Here is a 19,665-nt window from a genome sequence, read left to right as displayed (position 1 = left end):
AGGGGTAGGGGAGTGGTGAGAGGATTCACCAGAGACAGACCAGGGAGCAAAACAGGTGGATTGACTGAAATACACTGCTGAGGTGAGCAGCAGGCCAAACAGGAGAAGTTTGCTGCGCCATGTGGGTAGCTCCCTGGCCAGGGATTGAACTTGTGCTGCAGTGGCTGATCAAAGCTTCATAGCACTGAGACTTAACGCCTTGTGCCACCAGAGAGGCCCCAGATTTAATTTGTTTTGTGAGCTCAGTGGTAATACTGATCATTGTGATTATTTTGATATTGTGTAAGTGAAATGTGTCAAATTGGAAGTTTGCCTAACTAAGCAAATCAGTAGTTTGCAAATGACCAGTGCATAATGTTATAAAGTCATGCGTGGATAAAAAGATCTATTCAAAGTGCAAGATAGATCAATGGATTTTAATATAATAGAGTACACAAAATTTGTCCATATGGTTTCAGATGATTTTATATTGCAACTAACCTTTAATAAACTTACTGCTTACTGAGTTTTGGTGTAATTATCATAGAAGAATTATCCACAGTTATCTGAAAGGTTATTAAAATATTCTTTCCTTTCCCAACTGCATATCTGTGTTTTGATTTTCAATTAAAACAGCACATTGAATGTGGAAACAGTTATAAGACTACAGCTGTCTTCTATTAAATCACACATTAGATTTGCCTCAATGTAAAACAATTCCATCCTTCTTAATGATTTTTTTCAGAAAACAATTATTTTTCACAAAACATGTTATTTATAGTAGCACATAGGGGGTTTATTGCCTGAAAAGGAATTCCTTGCTAATATTAGAATTTGTTTTAATTTCTAATATGGTATCAAAACAGTTTTGGGACTTTTAATTTTATGTGTATACAGCATGCTTGAGACCAAAAAATTTAAAAAACTCATCCTTTGTTGTTCTCTTTATTTAGAATTCTTCTCATTTCTGCCTGTAGATATCCTATACATAATTGTGGAATTGGTAATTTACTATTCATTTAAAAACTATTTACTGAGCAGCTATCAAGAACTTAGCCTTACTTGCTGCTAGAGATGTGGTCTCAAGCTATTATGGAAATCACAATGTGATGGGAAGATAAATTAAAGAACTGTAATTTCCTCTGATAAATTTTTACCAATGTTAAACACATAAATGTGGGAGTGCAGATTATTTTTAGTCACTCGCCAACTCACCTAGAACATATGACTGATCAGTTTGATTGGATTATACCTTCTCTATTTGATTCTTCATAGTCTGGCAGGGAAAGTGACTGAAGAACTGTTTGCTATCTGGTCTGGCAGAAAAGAAGGAAACTACAAAATGTGTTGATGTCAAGTTTTTGCAGGCCCTGTACTATGTGTTTTTAAAAATATGGTCTGACTTAATTTTCACAAAACCCCTGTGCAGCAGAGAAAATTATCCTTATTTTGCATAGATGATATTAGAGACTCAGAGAAGTTAAACAAGTTGTCCAATAATGTATGGTGATAGCTGCTCAAACATATGTCTTTGACTCCAGCTCTAGGTCTCTTTCATTGCAATAATAATGTGTTGCTGGCTGGCTGGCTGGCTGGCTGGCTAGCTGGCTGGCTGGATGGGTGTTGTAAGATATTTGTAAGATATTTCCAAATAATTCTGGGAAACCTTGTCAGGTTGGAGTGTATCACAGCAGGTAGAAAGGCCTCTGGAAGGAGAGAGCAACAACAGGAAATTCTTGGTTGAAGGAATTATTTGTGATTTTCTGGACAGGATTCTATAGCTACATAGGACACCAAGATTTTGTATTCCCTTAGCCTCAATTCTTTATCCCTATATTATGCTACATGATGCCAGCAGCAAAGGTTATCTGTCTGTCTGAGCAGGTACAAAACCAGAGCCTGGTGTTTGAAACCCAAATTTCTTGAACCTGCCATAGACCTTTGGGAAAGAGGCTGGCTGACTTCAGGCCAATGGTGCCTAGTCGGGGGGCCCCTAACCCCTAGAATTTGGTAAACTATTTTCATTATTCTTAAGGTCCTATAGAAGTTGTGCTTTGTGTGTCTACAGGCTAATGAAAATATTGGATTTCTTTACTTTGGGTCAGAAATCTATCAATCCATTGTTCATGTGTGGTTCCTATGCTCTTTTAGAAAGGGGATCAGCAAACTGTGGCCAAATCCAGCTCACTTCCTGTTTTTATAAAGAAAACTTTATTGAAGTTCATTCATTTGTACAGTTTTGTTCGTGACTGCTTTTGGTTCAATGACAGGTGAATAGTTGCAGGGAACTTGCTGACCCCTAGAAACTCTTGGTTCTTTCTATCATGGTGCTTAGCGTATAGTCTTCTGTTTGACTCTCTTCCCCACTCTTATAATTCCTTGAGAACAAAAGATGAGATCTGATGCATCTCTTAATGCCCCATGCTGATTACATATTCTGAGATATGAAGAGCATCAGTAAATATAAATATTGTCTAAGTGAGTATGTCATATGCTCCTCAAAAAGCTCTGACATGCAATTATATGTGCCTTTGAGTCATACAAAGACAGAACTAAGGGAAGCAAAGAGTTATGTTGGTTTTGCTAATCTCAGTTATGTTGGTTTTTGCTTCATGTGTAAACTAGTTATTACAATTTTTTTTTGATAGGTAGTTCATGTATAGGAGTCCATGAACTACACAATCATACCAAGAGCTCTTGTTGGTGAGGAAGTTGAGAAACAGGCCTTAATCTGTATTCAACTCTTTGCCTTGGTACCTGCCACCTTTTCACTCTACCCTCCGCTCCCTGCTCCAGCTTGGCAGCACAAATGGACAAGATCACGAGATTAATACTGTTTGCCTTACTTTTTTTCCTTCTTCTATAAAGCCATCTCTGCAGTGTGCTTCTTCCCCATATTACCATATGTGGCTTCCCAGAAGATGAAATCAACCTAGAGCTCTCTGGTCACGTTGACATAGAGGCAGTCAGGGGAAGTGCTGGCCTGGGAGTCAGCAGACCTGGACTCTTGCTGTGGTTTTCAGCTGCCTTTGATGTTGGACACATCAGTTAACATCTCTGAGTTTCAATAGTCAATGTATTTGTATCGAGTCCTATCTGGAATGTAAAAAATTGAATATACTCATTCTTGTTCTGAAAAAGATTTGAACAACTGACAAGTGATAGGTGACCTGTCCTGTTGTGTCACTGTCTCTGACCACCAGAAAGTAAATGATTAAATGGATTTAATCATTTCAGGTCTTTGAGCAGTGCCTTTTAGAATGCTCGTGGATGCAACCACAGCCCCTTTACTCTGTCCTTGCTTTCTTTCTTGGAACGGCTTCTTCTGTTATCTGGGAAATCAGGGTCTTCTATCTTCTTTGCAGGGATCATCTAAAATGTATTTAGCCAGCAAAGTAGTTATCAAGATCAGGGTCAAAAGAAAAGGAATTTTAGAATCTATGAATTAGAAAAAATATTAGGAATTTTAGTCAAAAAGCCTTTTCAAATAGCGAACTTGAGGCCTAGAGGAGGGAAGTGACCTTCTTAGAGTTACATGGTGAAGCTAAGACTAGATTCCAGGCTCTTTCTGCTGTCTGCATCAGTCAGGCTAGATGTTTTCCAGGTTTATTAGAGGAATTAGGTGTCACAAAGAGCTAGGGTGGCCAAGGTCTTGTGCTGGTTTTACTGCTGCATGGCCTTGTGATGATGGGCAGAGGAAGCTGTGTTCCTGACCTCCCAAGCTGCCGTATCAGATGAGCTTAGGACCTTGTATGTTTAATAGATCTTTACTGAATCTAATTGCTTGTGGCATAAGGCATAAGACATGAAGGTTTTCCCCACTTAGCACATGGCTGGTATTATATGCACCATAAGTGACAAAGGGAACAAAAAGAAAATCTACATATTCTGGTATTGGAACAAATGGGCTGTTTTACTGTTTCTTGACAGATTGTATTAATTTATATTTGTTTACTTGACTGATTAAAATGATATTTTATTTGGGCATGTATTTCTTTGATTATTAGTGAGGCTAAACCTTTCCCTCTTTCATTTGATTTTGTATTTTCTCTTATTTTTGTTTTTCTTGTGAGTTACTTATTCATGTTCTTTGTCTAGATCCAAGTATGTTCCGAGTCTTATGCTTGACTTCTCTGCCAGGGAACTATTAGAATGTTAAAGTATTTTCCCTAAATGGGGATGCTCAGCATAACTTGGGGAGACAGTAAAAGCTAGATGAAATGCTTTCCACCCTGTACAAATAGCTCATTAAGGGTCTACATGAGGAGCCAGATGCTGCTAGAAGCTAAGGACACTGAGACAGTGGGGTACTAGAGACTGGGTGGTAGCCCCAAGTAATATTGTCTCTTGCTTTTTCTGTACAGAGTTTTGCCGGATTGACAAGCCCCTGTGCCACAGTGAGGATGAGAAACTCAGCTTTGATGCAGTCCGCAGCATCCACAAGCTGATGGATGATGATGCCAATGGTGATGTGGATGTGGAAGAAAGTGATGAGGTGAGATCTCTCACCCTGCTGTGGCTCGCTTCTCTTCCTGTGGGAACAGAACCTGAAAGTTGTCTAGATAGCTTGTTGCCCATGGAGAGATGTTCTTGATGTTGACATGTTTTTTAGAAACGCTTCTCTATCGGACAGGTGATTCTCAGCAGAGCAGCCCTCTAGGTGGCAGCCTGTCAGTGCCATCTTTACCTCTGTGTCTGTGCCCACAATGGCTCCCGTCCGCCTACTGGCTAGAAGCACAAAAGACTGAGCTGTGTAGTTTGAGAGCAAGAGGGAGCCCTGAGGCTCCCATAGACACACACCAGTCTCTATGGTTTCCCTCAATCTTTATTGTAATCCTGCTGTAGATGGAGAACATCAATCTGGATTTACTCTTTGCTCAACCTTCTGTTAATAAGTCAGAAAGAAGGCAAGACAGTCAGATCTTGCCCTTTGGAACCTTACACTTTGAGTGGGAGAAAGTAGTGTTCTTAGAAAGATCATTCTGGATTCCTGCAGCTGCTGGAAGCCCGTTGAGTAGTCCAAATATTAAGAGTAAAAGGAATCTCTAGATGGAAAAAGCTGTTATTATTTACCTTTGGGCATCACTACAGCCTCAATTCCACAGAACCCAAAGTACTAAATCATCATGGGTGAAAAGATTTGAAAATTTCAGTTGATTTCCAGCCAACATGAGCCAGAAATTTGGTGAAATTATATCACATCTTTGGGGCCTCCCCGGTGGCGCAGCGGTTGAGCGCTGGGTTGCGAAGCTGCCTGCAGCCTTTGCAGTGCAGGTTCGATCCCCAGCTGCTCCCGGCCACTGGAGGAGGGTCCCACATGGCACGCAGACCTCTCCTGCCGCCCGTTGCTCCCCTCAGCAGTGTACTTCAGTTCTTCTGCCTGTTCTGCTTCCTGCTCTGGCTCTGGTGAATTCTCTCACCCTCCCTGCGCTTCTAACTGTACCCAGTGCTTGCATAAATAAATAAATAAATAAAATAAGGGGGTGGCAATTGTATGGGGAATATAAAAATAAAAAAATTAAAAAAAGAAATTATATCACATCTTTAATAGTGATATATACATCATGATGGAGGAGGTAAGCTTGATCTCCTTGCCCACCATTAATTTTTTTTTTTTAATAGAGGCATGCTTTATTTATTTGTTTGCTGGTTTGTTTGTTTGTTTTGTTTATACATGCACTGGGTACAGTCAGAAGCGCGGGAGGGTGAGAGAATTCACCAGAGCCAGAGCGGGGAGCAGAGCAGGCAGAAGGACCGAGGTACACTGCTGAGGGGAGCAGCAGGTGGCAGGAGAGGTCTGCGCGCCATGTGGGACCCTCCGCCGGTGGCCGGGGAGCAGCCGGGGATCGAACTGGCGCCGCAGAGGCCGCGGGCAGCTTCGCAACCCAGCGCTTAACCGCTGCGCCACCGGGGAGGCCCGCCCACCATTAATTTTTCAGTTGAGTTCTATATGTTATGTTGGCAGAGCATTTGGAACAGTGAGAGTTTATCTACAGCGGAGTGTTCTGAATGATGAAGAATATGGAAACTATGAAATGAAGGCACAGTATTAAAGCTCTTTGTATAGTTACTCTTTTTTTTTTTTTTTTAAAAGATTTATTTATTTGTTTGTTTTTATTTATTTATACATACATACATACAAGCACTGGGTACAGTCAGAAGCGCGGGAGGGTGAGAGAATTCACCAGAGTCAGAGCGGGGAGCAGAGCAGGCAGAAGGACCAAAGTACACTGCTGAGGGGAGCAGCGGGTGGCAGGAGAGGTCTGCGTGCCATGTGGGACCCTTCTCTGGTGGCCGGGGAGCAGCCGGGGATCGAACCGGTGCTGCAGAGGCTGCGGGCAGCTTCGCAACCCAGCGCTCAACCGCTGCGCCACCGGGGAACTTCCTTAACAGCCCAGTGAAATTGCTGGTATTACCTTGACAAGTTTTCTTTAAGGGAACACTGGATATAAATGCAGATCTGATTTTAAAGCCCATTTCGTTAACTACTGCTGTATTTTTTCTTTTATTCTAAGGGCATAATCAGAACCACTATGGGGAAAGTTAAATATAGGCATATGCTTGTAGAATGAGCTATGTCATCATAGAAGAGGATTCCTTGGTGGTAGGAATGAGCTCTCTGTCGCTGAAGATAGGCAAGTAGAATACATCTGTCCTCTGACTGGTCAGCAGAGGGAATCCTTGATTATAAAAAGCTTATCAGAGGAGAAAGATAGACTTCCTGGAGGAAAAATAGAATAGGAATAGAGTGGCCAGGGTGGAGCAGCCTGAGTAGTAGGGAATCAATGCGAGCAAAGGTGTGGAAGTAGTAAGAAGCATGGTGCATAGATTTGGTTAAGCAGTAACTGTGGTAGAAAACTGCAGGACAAAATCTCGAGAGGAAAGTGGGTCTTGTGCAGTCAGGCTGAGATATGTGTACTTATTGAATCTGCAGTTGCAGTTTCTTGAACAAGGACAACCATGATGAAAGTATCTGAACTTTGTTCATTTCTTAAGTATCACTGGTCCTCAAAAGACCCAAAGTTTATTGTCTGTGCTGAGACTAGAGATATATTCCTGAATGAGGCCTAGATCTCTCTCCTAGGGTCTGACCATAGGACTGGGAGATGGATATCAGAATGGCTAAAAAGTGGTATGATCCAAGATCCACAAATTCCTGGATATCTTTGTCATCTGCTCCTCCTATTTTCACTTTCTACTGAATTGCTTTGTCAATGAGAGGAGGAAGAAAATGTTCTTTTTAGAGGAATGTTACCACAACAAAAAGCTCATCAGCACAAACTGTTCTAAAATAACACAAAAGCTGTCACCCTGCTCTTCTTTGCACCAGTGGTGAGTTGTTCTTTTTCAGCATAGCTTCTGCCTTGAATTGGCTTCAGCCACTCTCCCTGCAATCTCAGACCTCTGGTGTTTAGAGAGGCTATTGGTCTGGGTTTCCATGATCAGTCACAAGCTACTGTCTTTAAAAGAGAAAGTAAAGGTGGCAAAATATGTGTGCTTAAGTCAATGTAAACATATATGAGACAACCTTGGAGTCCAGGATCCTACTGGAAAGTTGGGTGGACAATTCAAGGCTTCATACATTGCATAATGAACTCTGAGGTACCAGAGGTGAAACTTTGATTGTGCTGAGCATCAGGGATCTGCGATTTTTATGACCCACTTAAAAGCATTGCTGATCACCCAAGGACCTTAGTAGAAGTCTGAAGGGATGCTCTATTAATGCTTCACTTATTCAACCTCTTATTAGCATGTTTTTCAGATAACTGAACTATAGCCTCAGATATTTTAGTCATTCCTAAAGCAAGTCTTTCTTCTTACAGATTATTATAAACAGGGTGTTAACTTCCTCTGCATGATTCAAAGCACAGCTTCATGGCCTCTTGCACTGTTACCCCAGTGCCTATATGCATTGTTATGCTTTCTTTTGTTTTTTGTTTTTGTTTTTTTCCTCTTCTTTGATTCATTCTCATATCTAAATGTTATATCTACTCTGCTGTGAAATCAGACTTATGGTAAACTAAGACTCAGCAGGCATTTATAGAGAACATGTAATCATTTGTATGGGAAATAGCCAGTTTGGCTGCTCCAGTGACATCTTTGCTTGCTTCTGACCTGGATGGCAAGGGCTATGGATGATGGGCCCTTCAGATGAGTGATTGGCACTGTTGGCGAGAATGCCCTTCTTGCAAACCTGGCAGGGAGTTCCACTAGCCTAGCAGTGTAGGAATTCATGACCTGAGTACCATTTAGACCTCTGTGGGGACAATGCCAGTGGCAAAGGATTTACTGCAGTGGAATAGTCCTGCTAGGTTTTCCTGACAGTCTGAGTAGGACAGACAAGCTCCCTCCTAAAGCCACTATGCTCTCAACTGGACCAGACTCTTTGAATTCAGTGTTATTTTCTTGTCTGGTGCCTACATGGAAAATCAAGGGCATTTATTCAGCCATTAAACAATTTCTTACTAAACACCTATTATGTGCCAGGAATTGTTATAGGGTTATAAATTTCATAGTGAACAAAATGCAAGATTCCTGTTTTTTATAGAGTTTGCATTCAGTCACAGGTGATTATGTGACAATGATCAGTAAACTTTGAAATTAGGTAGAAATATGAAGATTTTAGTAGTTTAGTGATTTCTCCTTTGTTTTTCTTTTCTTTTTTTTTTATAGAGGCATGTTTATTTATTTATTTATTTATTTGTTTGTTTGTTTTGTTTGTACATGCACTGGGTACAGTCAGAAGCACGGGAGGGTGAGAGAATTCACCAGAGCCAGAGCGGGGAGCAGAGCAGGCAGAAGGACCGAAGTACACTGCTGAGGGGAGCAGCGGGTGGCAGGAGAGGTCTGCGCACCATGTGGGACCCTCCTCCGGTGGCCGGGGAGCAGCCGGGGATTGAACCGGTGCCGCTGAGGCTGCGGGCAGCTTCGCAACCCAGCGCTCAACCACTGCGCCACCGGGGAGGCCCTCTCCTTTGTTTTTCTCAGGGCGAAATAGTGGTTAATGATTCTTACCCCTGAAGGTTGTTGTATTTAGTGAAACAAACAAACAAACAAACAAACAGTTAAAAGTTCCCTACACAAATGACTCTCAAAACTTAACAATAGAATGCAAGCACCCCAATAAAAAATGGGAAAGGATTTGAACAGATACTTCAATATATGTCAGAAAGATATATGGATGGCAAATGCATATATGAAGAGATGATCAATACCATTGGTCATTAAGGAAGTGCAAATGAAAACCACAAGGAAATACTACTACTTACCAGAATGGATAAAATTCAGAAATGAACAAGTGCCAGGCAAGGTGGAAGAGCTACTATAACTTGTGCTTATAGTTTTTTATATCTCACTCATAGCAGGGATATAGAAAACTTAAATAAGGGACCAGGAAAATGAATAACTATAAGAAAGTGAAAATCAAAATCAACAAAAACTATATCTCACTCATAGCAGGGATCTAGAAAACTTAAATAAGGGACCAGGAAAATGAATAACTATAAGAAAGTGAAAATAAAAATCAACAAAAACTATGAACCAGAGACACTTTTTGGGGGGTGGGGGGCGGGAGGGGAGGGATTGGGTTCAGAATGGGGGGGTTGCAATTGTATGGGGAATATAAAAATAAAATTTATTAATTAAAAAAAAAAGTTAAGTATAACCTACTATATATTAGCAATTCTTTATCCAGGTATTTACTTCTATAGATAAATAAACATATTTATTTATATTTAATATATTTAAATCAATACATTTAAACTTGTATTTACACTAAAACCTGTATACAAATGATCATAGAAGTTTTTTCATAATCAAAACAAACCAGTGTTTTTTTTTTAAGTTTTTTTTTTTTAATAGAGGCATGTTTTTATTTATTTATTTATTTGTTTGTTTGTTTGTTTGTTTTGTTTATACATGCACTGGGTACAGTCAGAAGCGCGGGAGGGTGAGAGAATTCACCAGAGCCAGAGCGGGGAGCAGAGCAGGCAGAAGGACCGAAGTACACTGCTGAGGGGAGCAGCGGGCGACAGGAGTGGTCTGCGCGCCATGTGGGACCCTCCTCCAGTGGCCGGGAGCAGCCGGGGATCGAACCGGCGCCGCAGAGGCCGCGGGCAGCTTTGCAACCCAGCGCTCAACCGCTGCGCCACCGGGGAGGCCCCAAACCAGTGTTTCTTCAGTGTGTGAATGGATAAAGAAACTGAAAAACTACATAGTAATAATGAACTATGATGAACACAGCATAGATGAATCTCAAGGGCATTCTACATTGCAACCAGTCTAAAGAAATTTCTTACTATATGATTTCATCTATATGATGTTCTGAAAAAGACAAAACTCTTAAGAATGGAGGCTAGATCAGTGGTTATAAGAGGTTAGGAGTGTGGTAAGGGTTTGATTACAGGTTTGAGGATTTTTGAGGGAGGTGGGTAATAGAACTGCCTTTTGTCTGGATTGTGGGGGAGTAACTATATCCCCCCTCCAAAAACTTATTTTCATCACAGGTTAATTTTGAAAAGTTCCTGGCATAGTACCTGACACACTCAAGCTTTTTAGTTACTTTCTCCTTTCTCTTTCCTCTATAGTTCCAGGAAAGCTACCTGCCTTTGACAGTTGTAATTTGTTTGTTTGACTGATGTGTTTCTCTTACTAAGTTGTGAGCCTATTCAGGGCAGGGACCGATCTTACTTGCTTTTTCCTTGTTTCCCCTGTGCCCAGTAGAACCTGGTGCAGAATCGGTGCTGGATCACTGCGTGGAATGACTGACCTATAACTCTAGGGCAGCACGGTGTCAGGCTGAGATGGGAGTTTTGAGCAAGGATGTAGTCCCACATTTTGGGGGTTGAGAATGGGTGGGTAGCAATATGAGTTTGGGAAGCTACAAAATCTCCTCTTACTTCTGTTACTATCTGTGGTGTCTAGTGCAGAAGTATAGCATCAGGGTTAAAATCTTGTGCTCTGGAGTCACATAGGTTTAAACCTGCCACTGCCTTTACCAGTGGTGGAGACTTGGAGAAGTTTTTAATCTCTCAGCCTCAGCTTCTGCCTTAGAAGTGGAATGATAACAGTTGACACCTCATGAAGTTGTGAAGATTTAACTAAATAATGCATATGAGGCATTTAGTGGGATGCCTGGCATTAGGATGAACTCAGTAAAAATTAGTTTTTGTTTATTGTTTTTATTGTTATCAGTAAGAGCATGTATTTACAACTTGGCTTTGCCACTTACTGGCTATGGGACTATAGGCAATGAAGTCATTTGAGGAAGATAACTCTTTGCAAAGCTCCAAGCACAATGTCTGGCTTGATGCTAAATCTGTGTTTGTTCCTCCCTCAGCATGTTGGCTTGGACAGTTAAGAACTAGACTGTACAGGAAGAATCAATCATCTTATTTATCATCCTGTGGCAACAGGGCATTCATCTATAGGAGCCACCCTAGCAGCTGGATTGACTTGACTAGGGCAAGGACACTGCAGTAGGTATAGGTAGTTCTTAGTGGGTGGCTAATATTAAGGGAGGGGAGACATGATAGAGCAGGGCTGTGCGTTTCTGGGGGCTACACCTTCACTACAACTCATCCAGCCTCCTACTTATGCCTGTGTACTTCAAAAAAATACATGGGTAAGAATTTCAAAATTTCCCTATCCATCTGGAACGCTAGAGGATTTTGAATAACAAAGTCATATAATAGTATATTGTCATAAGATGTGCTTGACTTTAGTGGGGTAGAAGTTTACGTATTTCTACCTTTTATCATTGTTCCACCAAGAGGCATGTTATATCCTGGGATGCTGTGATTGTTGGGAAGCATGGAATCTAGCACAGGTAGAATCAGGACTGCAGAATGAAACTCAAAAGGAAGCAGCCAGCAGTTCCCTTCACAATGTCCAAAGGCCAGTGGGAACATAGCGGTGGAAAGAGGCACTCAGTGCTATAACCAGCATGGGCTAATTTGGACAAAGTTGTGGAATCAGTCTCAAAAGTTATTTACTATGATTAATAATAACTATAATTCATTCCTCAGACTCTGGGCTCATTCCTTGTATCCAGATAGTTGTAGACACTCCTAAGTGTTCCCTTGCCTATAAATTCCCCTCCTCCAGCTCATGTTGTGCATGGGGTAAGTGATCTTCCTAGCTACATTTTGGTTTCGTGTCTTCTGTGTGATAGCCTTTTTCTGTTTCATCTGACTACTAGTACATAGCCCTCCATCCTTTCAAATCTGGCCTTAACCTTTCTTAAGACTCTCTGGACATGCCTCCTACCATTCTGGTCTGGAGTTGCTAGGCTCTGGGCTCCAGATATGTTAGCATGTGATGTATGGCCATTCTCCTCTGTGACTGACCCCCTTCTCTATCCCTCAGCCCAGGCCTATGAATCACATACAGAATCTGTATGGAGGTAAAATCACTACAGTTAAATGATAGGGAAAGCTTAGAGAAAAACACATACAATAGGAACATAAATGAAGACAAGAAAAAGGAAGACAAGGGAACTATTGAAAGGCCTATGTGATAGAACAAAAATATGCATAGACTTTAGGGCAAGAAAGATGGTATTAGGTGTACTTTCACCAGTTATTAGTTGGAAAGTTCCTTAAACTCTGTGAGCTTTCATTTTCTCACTGTCAGATGGGGATAATAATCCCTAATTTATTATTTTTTTAAAGATTTATTCATATAAGAACTGGGGTATAGGCTAGAGGTGTGGGAGGTGAGAGGATTCACCAGAGACAGAGCAGGGAACAGAACAGGCAGATTGACGGAAATACAATGCTGAGGGGAGCAGCGGGCATGACAGGAGAGGTCTGCTGTGCCATGTGGGTTTCTCCCTGGCCTGGGATTGAACTCATGCAGTGGCTGTGGACAGATTCATAGATTTGAATCTTAACCCCTTGCGCCACCAGGGAGACTCATAATAATCCCTAATTTAAAGGATTATGGCCAAGATGAAATGAAATCATGTGTAGAAAGTACCCAACCTACGTAGTACTCACTAGTGCTACAAACTAGTAGTCTATAGTAGCAGCATTACTAGTTCTACTCCTACCACTGCTACACTGTGCTTATGAGCCTGTGCTGGTGCTTTAACATACACTCTTTCATGTAGTCTTTGTAAGAAACCTGTGGAGTAGCTATTTTTCCCATAAAACCCACATGGAAACCGGAGAGTGAATTAGTTCACTTATCCATTTATTACAACCCAGATCTCCATTAGGCTGATGAAAATGTTCTAAATTTATGGTGAAACCTCTGTTACTATACTATATTGTACACTGTAATTGAATATGAATTATGTCTCAATAGCAATGTTATTAGGAAAACAATTGTTACTACATTGAGTGGAGCAGTGGCCACCTCTTCCTTGCCTTTCTGTAGTTCAATTTGTAAGAATCCCTAGGGCTGTACTGAAAACCATGATTTCTATGTCCATGTCCACCACTCCTAAGTTTGACAGGCATGCAAATGTGCTTCCCATAATGATCAGTTCCATGGTTCCTGGAAGCAGAGGTCCTGGTTAGATAAGTGACAGCCAGGTTGTCTCTGTTTCTTTATAGATGGCTTTGAGAACACCAGAGCTCTGAGGTATTCTCATTGGGAGAATTCCTCTCTCCTTCCCTCCGTACCGCCTTTCTTTCTAAAAAAGAAAGAAAGATGGCAAGAAAGCTATGGAAGAACCTTGAGTGTAATTCCTTCTCATTCTCATTCCAGGGACCTGAATCAAATTCATTTTTAAAAAAATATGTAAAAAAGATTTATTTATTTATGCATACAAGAGCTGGGGTGTAGCCAGAGGTGTGTGTGGGAGGTTGGTGGGGTGGGTGGTGGTAGTGAGAGGATTCACCAGAGATAGAGTAGGGAGCGGAACAGGCATATCTACTGAAATATACTGCTGAGGGGAGCAGCGGGCAAGACAGGAGAGGTCTGCTGTGCCACGTGGGTAGCTCCCTGGCTTGGGATTGAACTCATGCTGCAATAGCTGCGGACAGCTTCGTAATGCTGAGACATAACTCGTTGCACCACCAGGAGGCCCCTGAATCAAATTCTTGAGCCATACCATATAGCTCTCCATAGGAGAGATGTCAAAAGTCACTGACCAAGTAGGCCCTGGATTCATTTTTCTTGCAGTCATCTTGTGCTCAGGGACTCTCTGTGATTCCCACTGCTGCTGACATGCTAGTCCTTGGGAAGCAGAACTCTTCCCTTGATCCTGGAGCTTTTGCCTTAAAAAATAAAAATCACTATATAAATAAAGTAAGGCAGCACAGAGATACATCCCTTTCTTTTGCAGTAATTTTTTTTTTGTGTGTGACCTATGTACTGTTAGAATTTGGAGGCACCTCTCTCTCTCTCTCTCTCTCTCTCTCTCTCTGTCTCTCTCTCTCTCTGTCTCTCTCTCTCTCTTATTTACTAGTTACCTGACTGTCTGCTGATATAATTAGCTTCTTAGTTCTTGCCTCCTGTAACATTCTGACCCCTTCCCTTAATCCAGGTAAGCATAGATTGAAGTCTGCTCACACCCTTTGAACAGAATAGAGAGAACTGAAATCACGAATTACATCATAGTTTGGGTGAAACTTGCTTCTTAGACTAGAGATTTCCTGTCCCTGTTTTTTCCATATAAATATTTAATTATGGGGTGGCTGTAGCATTCCCTTACCAGGAATGACTTATCATCAACTTGTAGGCCACAACCCCCATTGTTTCAAGTTGTGTCCTTCCTCATGCATTCAGTTGTAATTTTGGTGAACTTGTTAGAATAATGTATTTGGATATTGAATTTTAAATAATGTAAGCATGACCTTTGGTGTCTGAACCAAGTGCAAATCCAAGATTTGCAGTGTACTAACTGTAGGACCAAGTAATTCGGAGACTTACTTTCCTCATCTGTAAAGTAGAGATGAAATGATATTCTTTGCCTTTGACGAGCCCTCCTGCTAGTGAGAAGAGCAGATACGTAAGCTGGCAATGATGATAACAGTGGCCAAATTTGAAGGACCGTGATGGTGGTGTACACAGGAGACTGTGGGAGTTTCTAGAAGAATAAGGGTGAGGCAATCTAACATGTGCTGGTGTAGCAGAAGGCACATTGTCAGCCAGCGTCCAGGGTACCAGTTGCTAGACAAGCTGAGCTCCACATCAGAGGGAGGAGGCATAGTTTGCAATCTGTCCCGGTGCCTTAGCCAGATACAGTATGAAGCAGCAGCTCCCCCAGATGGCACTGCTCATGTTTCCAGGAAAACCCAGACGGTGGTTTGCTTTGACAGACAGGGAAATTCTTTTTCACTAGACAGACTATTGTTTTTCTTTTCCCCCTTTTTGTTGGTGAGTCTGTTTTGTCTAATCTGGATGGCAACCCTGTTGATGGCAGAGATTAGTTATACTAGTAAGGCTTCTCTGTCTATATATATGTCTATATCTGTGTGCCTTTGTTTCTTGGTGCGTGTGCATACACCATTTTGTGCCCTTCTTTTATTATATCCTTTCTGTATTTCTTTCTGGCAGGTGGAGGATCAAGGAGAAGGGTAGGAGCAAAAAGTTACTCTATAGGACTATATGCCAGACCTGGGGGATAAAAGGAGAGCCAGAAGTATAATCAGTAACTCAAAGATCCTGTTAGTCTAGGCAGGATCTGGGCCCTATAAAGTAGTAGGGAGAATGCAAGGGTCATCAGGCAGCCTGAAGGGTCAAATTAACAGAGAGAGAAAAGTGCTGTTTTAGGTATTAAACTTCTGACTCTTTCTAAGAAAGAATCTGCTATTGGCTCCCAAAGCTTGCTTGCCTTCAGGCCTAACAGGTGTTTGTGTCAGTTTGTCTGTGTTAGTTTTCGCATCTCCTTGTGCGATGTCTGTATCTTCAAGTGCGTCACATTCAGTGTACTTCATTCATGGCATTAGAAACAACTGGTTTCTAATGCAGTACCAGATTTACTTGAGGCTCAGTGACTATCCCCTTATTTATTCTTGTATTTCCCCCTGCTTCTTTATCTTTTCTATGATGGATGCGATAGGTAATGGTTAATAAGGAAGACAAATTTTCTACTTACAAAGAGCTCACATATTAGTGAGGCAGAAAGACATACATGTTCCATCCTAGTAGGTATAGGTATAGTGACTAGAGAGAAACACTGCATTCTCTGGAAGTACAAAATAGGAAATTTAACCTATTCTAGGATGTCAGAAAAGACTACCCAGAAGAGGTGATGTCTGAGGTGAATTTTGGGATTGAATAGGGGTTAACTTAGGGACAGGAGTGAGAAGTGTATGTTCGGTGGAGGAATGGGGCTGACATCCTTAGGGGTCATGAGTAAGCATACGTGTAGAGTGTAGCAATGGGGCAGGGAGGGAGAAGTTGGAGATGTGGCTAGAAAGGCAGTCATTTAGTCAGTTTATTGCCAACTGAGGAACTTGGGTTTTATCCCAAAGGTGATGGCCTGTAACAGAAGGATTGTAAACAAGGGTGGCTCTAATTCTGGTTAAAGGGATATTGGGAGCAGGTTTTGCAAAGCAGGTGAAACAGGGGCTTGGTTTTAAAGATGAACAGGTTTACTGATGAAGAAAGGAGGCAGGAACCTTATGAGTAAATTCAAGAGGCAAAAAACATAGCAAGTTTGGGTGACATCATATAGGGAAGAGTCTAGTGAATAGTTTTTCTCATCGACATGATATAGATACCAATAACGTATACCTTTCATGACTGTGTGAGGCTCAAATAACATGATGGATATAAAAAGTCCTATATATCATAATGTTGTATACACATTTCAATAGTAGTTGTTATCTAGCTTCTCTTTTCCCCTCTGTTTCCAACAGCATTAGGCCATGCAATTCGACAGTATGTCATTGCCTGGGTGAGAACCATACCCTTTTCATCTAACCACCTATCATCTTGAGGAGGAGGAACTAAGATTAGAAGTTGCTAGAAACAGAGGCCGAGTATTGGTTTGCTTAGGCTGTGCTATTTTCCTCAGTATCAACCCTCTTACTTAAAGCATCCAAATTCAGAACAGTCAAATATTTATGAAGCACCTTCTACATATGCACTGTGAGGGACTGTGCTTTCAAAAATCTCATTTTTCCCACATTCTAAGTGTGAGGTAGTCTGCATTTTATAGACTCAAGGTGACATAAGAAGTGGCAGGGATGGGATTTGAGTATCTGAGAGAGATCTTTCTAGTATGACTTCACAAACCTTCTGATGTCACTGGGTGGTGAGCAAGTTCCCTGATTAGTTGGGAGTAGAAAATTTGTTGAGTGACAGCCTCACTTTAGGAGTGGAGTACTTGCTGGAGGGGTGGTAGTGGAGGGGTGACAGGTTGTGGCTTGCCAGAGTATGACTGCTGTCTAATAGGCAGGCCAGGGCAATGACAGTCGGGGTTCCAGCGTTCTCAGTGGCACTGTAATAAGATAAAACCCCCCTCCCATGAGTTCAGGGGCCAGGGTAGAAGAAGAAAAATCTACTTCTTGGCTGGACTCACTTAGAACTTAGCTTTATCAACAGCTAACTGGAGGAAGATTAAGAAATGCTGATGTCCTGTCCCTCTCAGGCAGATAGTCCTGCAACTGGGAGCTTGGGGGAGAAGGAACCCTGTGTTCTTGGTTGGATTGGCAGTCTGTGGGGAGTTTCTATCTTTCTGGGTTGGGAGTCGGGAGAGAGAGAAAGCAACTTTTAGTTCAAATACTACAGACTCTCACTATTCTTACTGAGTTTTAGTCGATTTTCTTAAGTAAATATTTTTTCATTTGTTGTATGCCCTTAGAACTTTTTTCCATTTTTTTTTTATTGTGGCAAAATGCTCTTAGCATAAACATTCCCATCTTAGCCATTCTAAGTGTACTGTTCAGTGGTATTGAATACATTCACACGTTGTGCTACATTACTGTCATCCATCCCATAACTCTTTTTATCTTGTCCAGAGACTTTAAATAGTTGTTTAAAAAAAATAATTCAAACCAGTTTCACTGGAGAGTGGGTCCATGGATCTTCTCACACTGCCAAGCCAGAAGTCTTCTCTAACTCATTAGCTTGTTTAGATGTCCTTACCCATTATGCATTCAATGTAGTACTGTGTATTTATCCTTTGGCAGTGCTGACCCCAATTAAGTTAATCCTTTCTCTCTGAGGAAATATTTTAAAATTAGTGATCTATTTCTATCCCTTTCATAAAGATTCCTCAGTCAGCAATCTTTTGCTAGCTTGGATGCCTTATTCCTGAGAGTTTGCAAGATAGGAGATATCAGAATTTCCCAGCCTCTATTCTAAGAAGGCACTTAGCAAGTGCCTAGGGATTTGACCTGTGTCATATATTCATTGCCATGGTTTGAGGACATTAAAATGATTCTATGACAGGGCCTCCCCGGTGGCGCAGTGGTTGAGCGCTGGGTTGCGAAGCTGCCCGCAGCCTCTGCAGCGCCGGTTCGATTCCCGGCTGCTCCCCGGCCACCAGAGGAGGGTCCCACATGGCGCGCAGACCTCTCCTGCCGCCCGCTGCTCCCCTCAGCAGTGTACTTCGGTCCTTCTGCCTGCTCTGCTCCCTGCTCTGGCTCTGGTGAATTCTCTCACCCTCCCGCGCTTCTGACTGTACCCAGTGCATGTATAAACGAAACAAACGAACAAACAAACAAATAAATAAATAAAACATGCCTCTATAAAAAAAAAGAAAAAAAAATAAAATGATTCTATGACAGTATCATCAACCTCAAAGGGATTCTCTGTACTTGCATGTAGGAGTAACAGGAAAGATGAAGTTGTTCTCTTGGAAGAAGTTCCTTTAGAGGTGGAAACAGCCATGTAAACAGAAGAGAATACTACAGTAGTATAAGTGCATGCTGTGATGGAATCACAGCAGAGGAAGACTTAAATTAGTTTTTCTCATGTGCAGAGTTGCTGACATGTAATTTGGGTCTGAAGGAGATTGTTTTAGGGGAAGGAATATGTGCAAAAACTTTGGACTGATAAAGAACCCCATATTTTCAAAGAGTTCCAAAAATTAATTTCACTGGGAATAGGAAGAAGTGGCAGTTGATGTGGCTAAGGAGGGACCCTGGTTCATCCTATAGATCATCTTGCATAAAACTGTGAAAAAAATTTTTCTATTTATTTCTGTATATGGATTTTGCATCATTTCTCATTTTTGTACGGTTTGCTTTCTCCTCTCAGGAGTTGCCCCCATAAAGTTTCCACTACCAAGTCACCCGTGAACCATCACCATAGATTCTTATGCTCTTCCTGCCATTTTAATCCCTTTCCCTCCCTCTCCCCTGCTGAATGTCTCAGATTTATAGTTGCCTACTAGTTTTATCTTTTTTTTCCCCTGATCCCTTATTTGGTTCCCCTATATTCCACCTATAAGTGAAACTGATTTTTTTTTCCTTCTAACATTTCACTGAGCATAATCCCCTATAGCTCCTCCATGTTGCTGCAAATGGCATGAGTTTATCTTTTTGTTGCTGAATAATATCCCATTAAGTATATATACTACATCTTCTTGATCCAGTCATCTGTTTTGGGGCATTTAGGTTGTTTCCATATCTTAAAAGGTATGAAATTTTGATTTTAAGTGGAATTAAAGCTTTCAAAGTAAGAACCATTGAGTAAGGACCTTAGTGGTCAATAGATACAATTCCTTGTCTTAATTATTTCTATAGATGATCTCTTGACACATGACCTTTATTATAGGGAGCA

General features: G+C 41.4%; 1 protein-coding gene across 8 annotated transcripts in view; it reads left to right on the top strand.

Moving 5' to 3' along the window:
• STIM1 (stromal interaction molecule 1) overlaps positions 1-19,665 on the top strand; it is a gene marked incomplete at both ends in the record, with an annotated part of 161,357 nt that overhangs the window by 78,912 nt on the left and 62,780 nt on the right. For 7 of the 8 annotated variants that reach the window (XM_084246306.1, XM_084246304.1, XM_084246301.1 and 4 more), the window contains one exon: positions 4,344-4,474. The exons of the other annotated variant lie outside the window; for it this stretch is intronic. In XM_084246306.1, the coding sequence (XP_084102432.1) occupies positions 4,344-4,474 (131 nt within the window). The remainder of the gene's footprint in view (positions 1-4,343; positions 4,475-19,665) is intronic. 8 annotated transcript variants of the gene reach the window in all.

This window comes from Talpa europaea (assembly GCF_964194135.1).
Source record: "Talpa europaea genome assembly, chromosome: 1".
Taxonomy (NCBI): domain Eukaryota; kingdom Metazoa; phylum Chordata; class Mammalia; order Eulipotyphla; family Talpidae; genus Talpa; species Talpa europaea.
The sequence above is the reverse complement of the archived record's forward strand: the minus strand, read 5'-3'. Positions and strand labels throughout refer to the sequence as shown.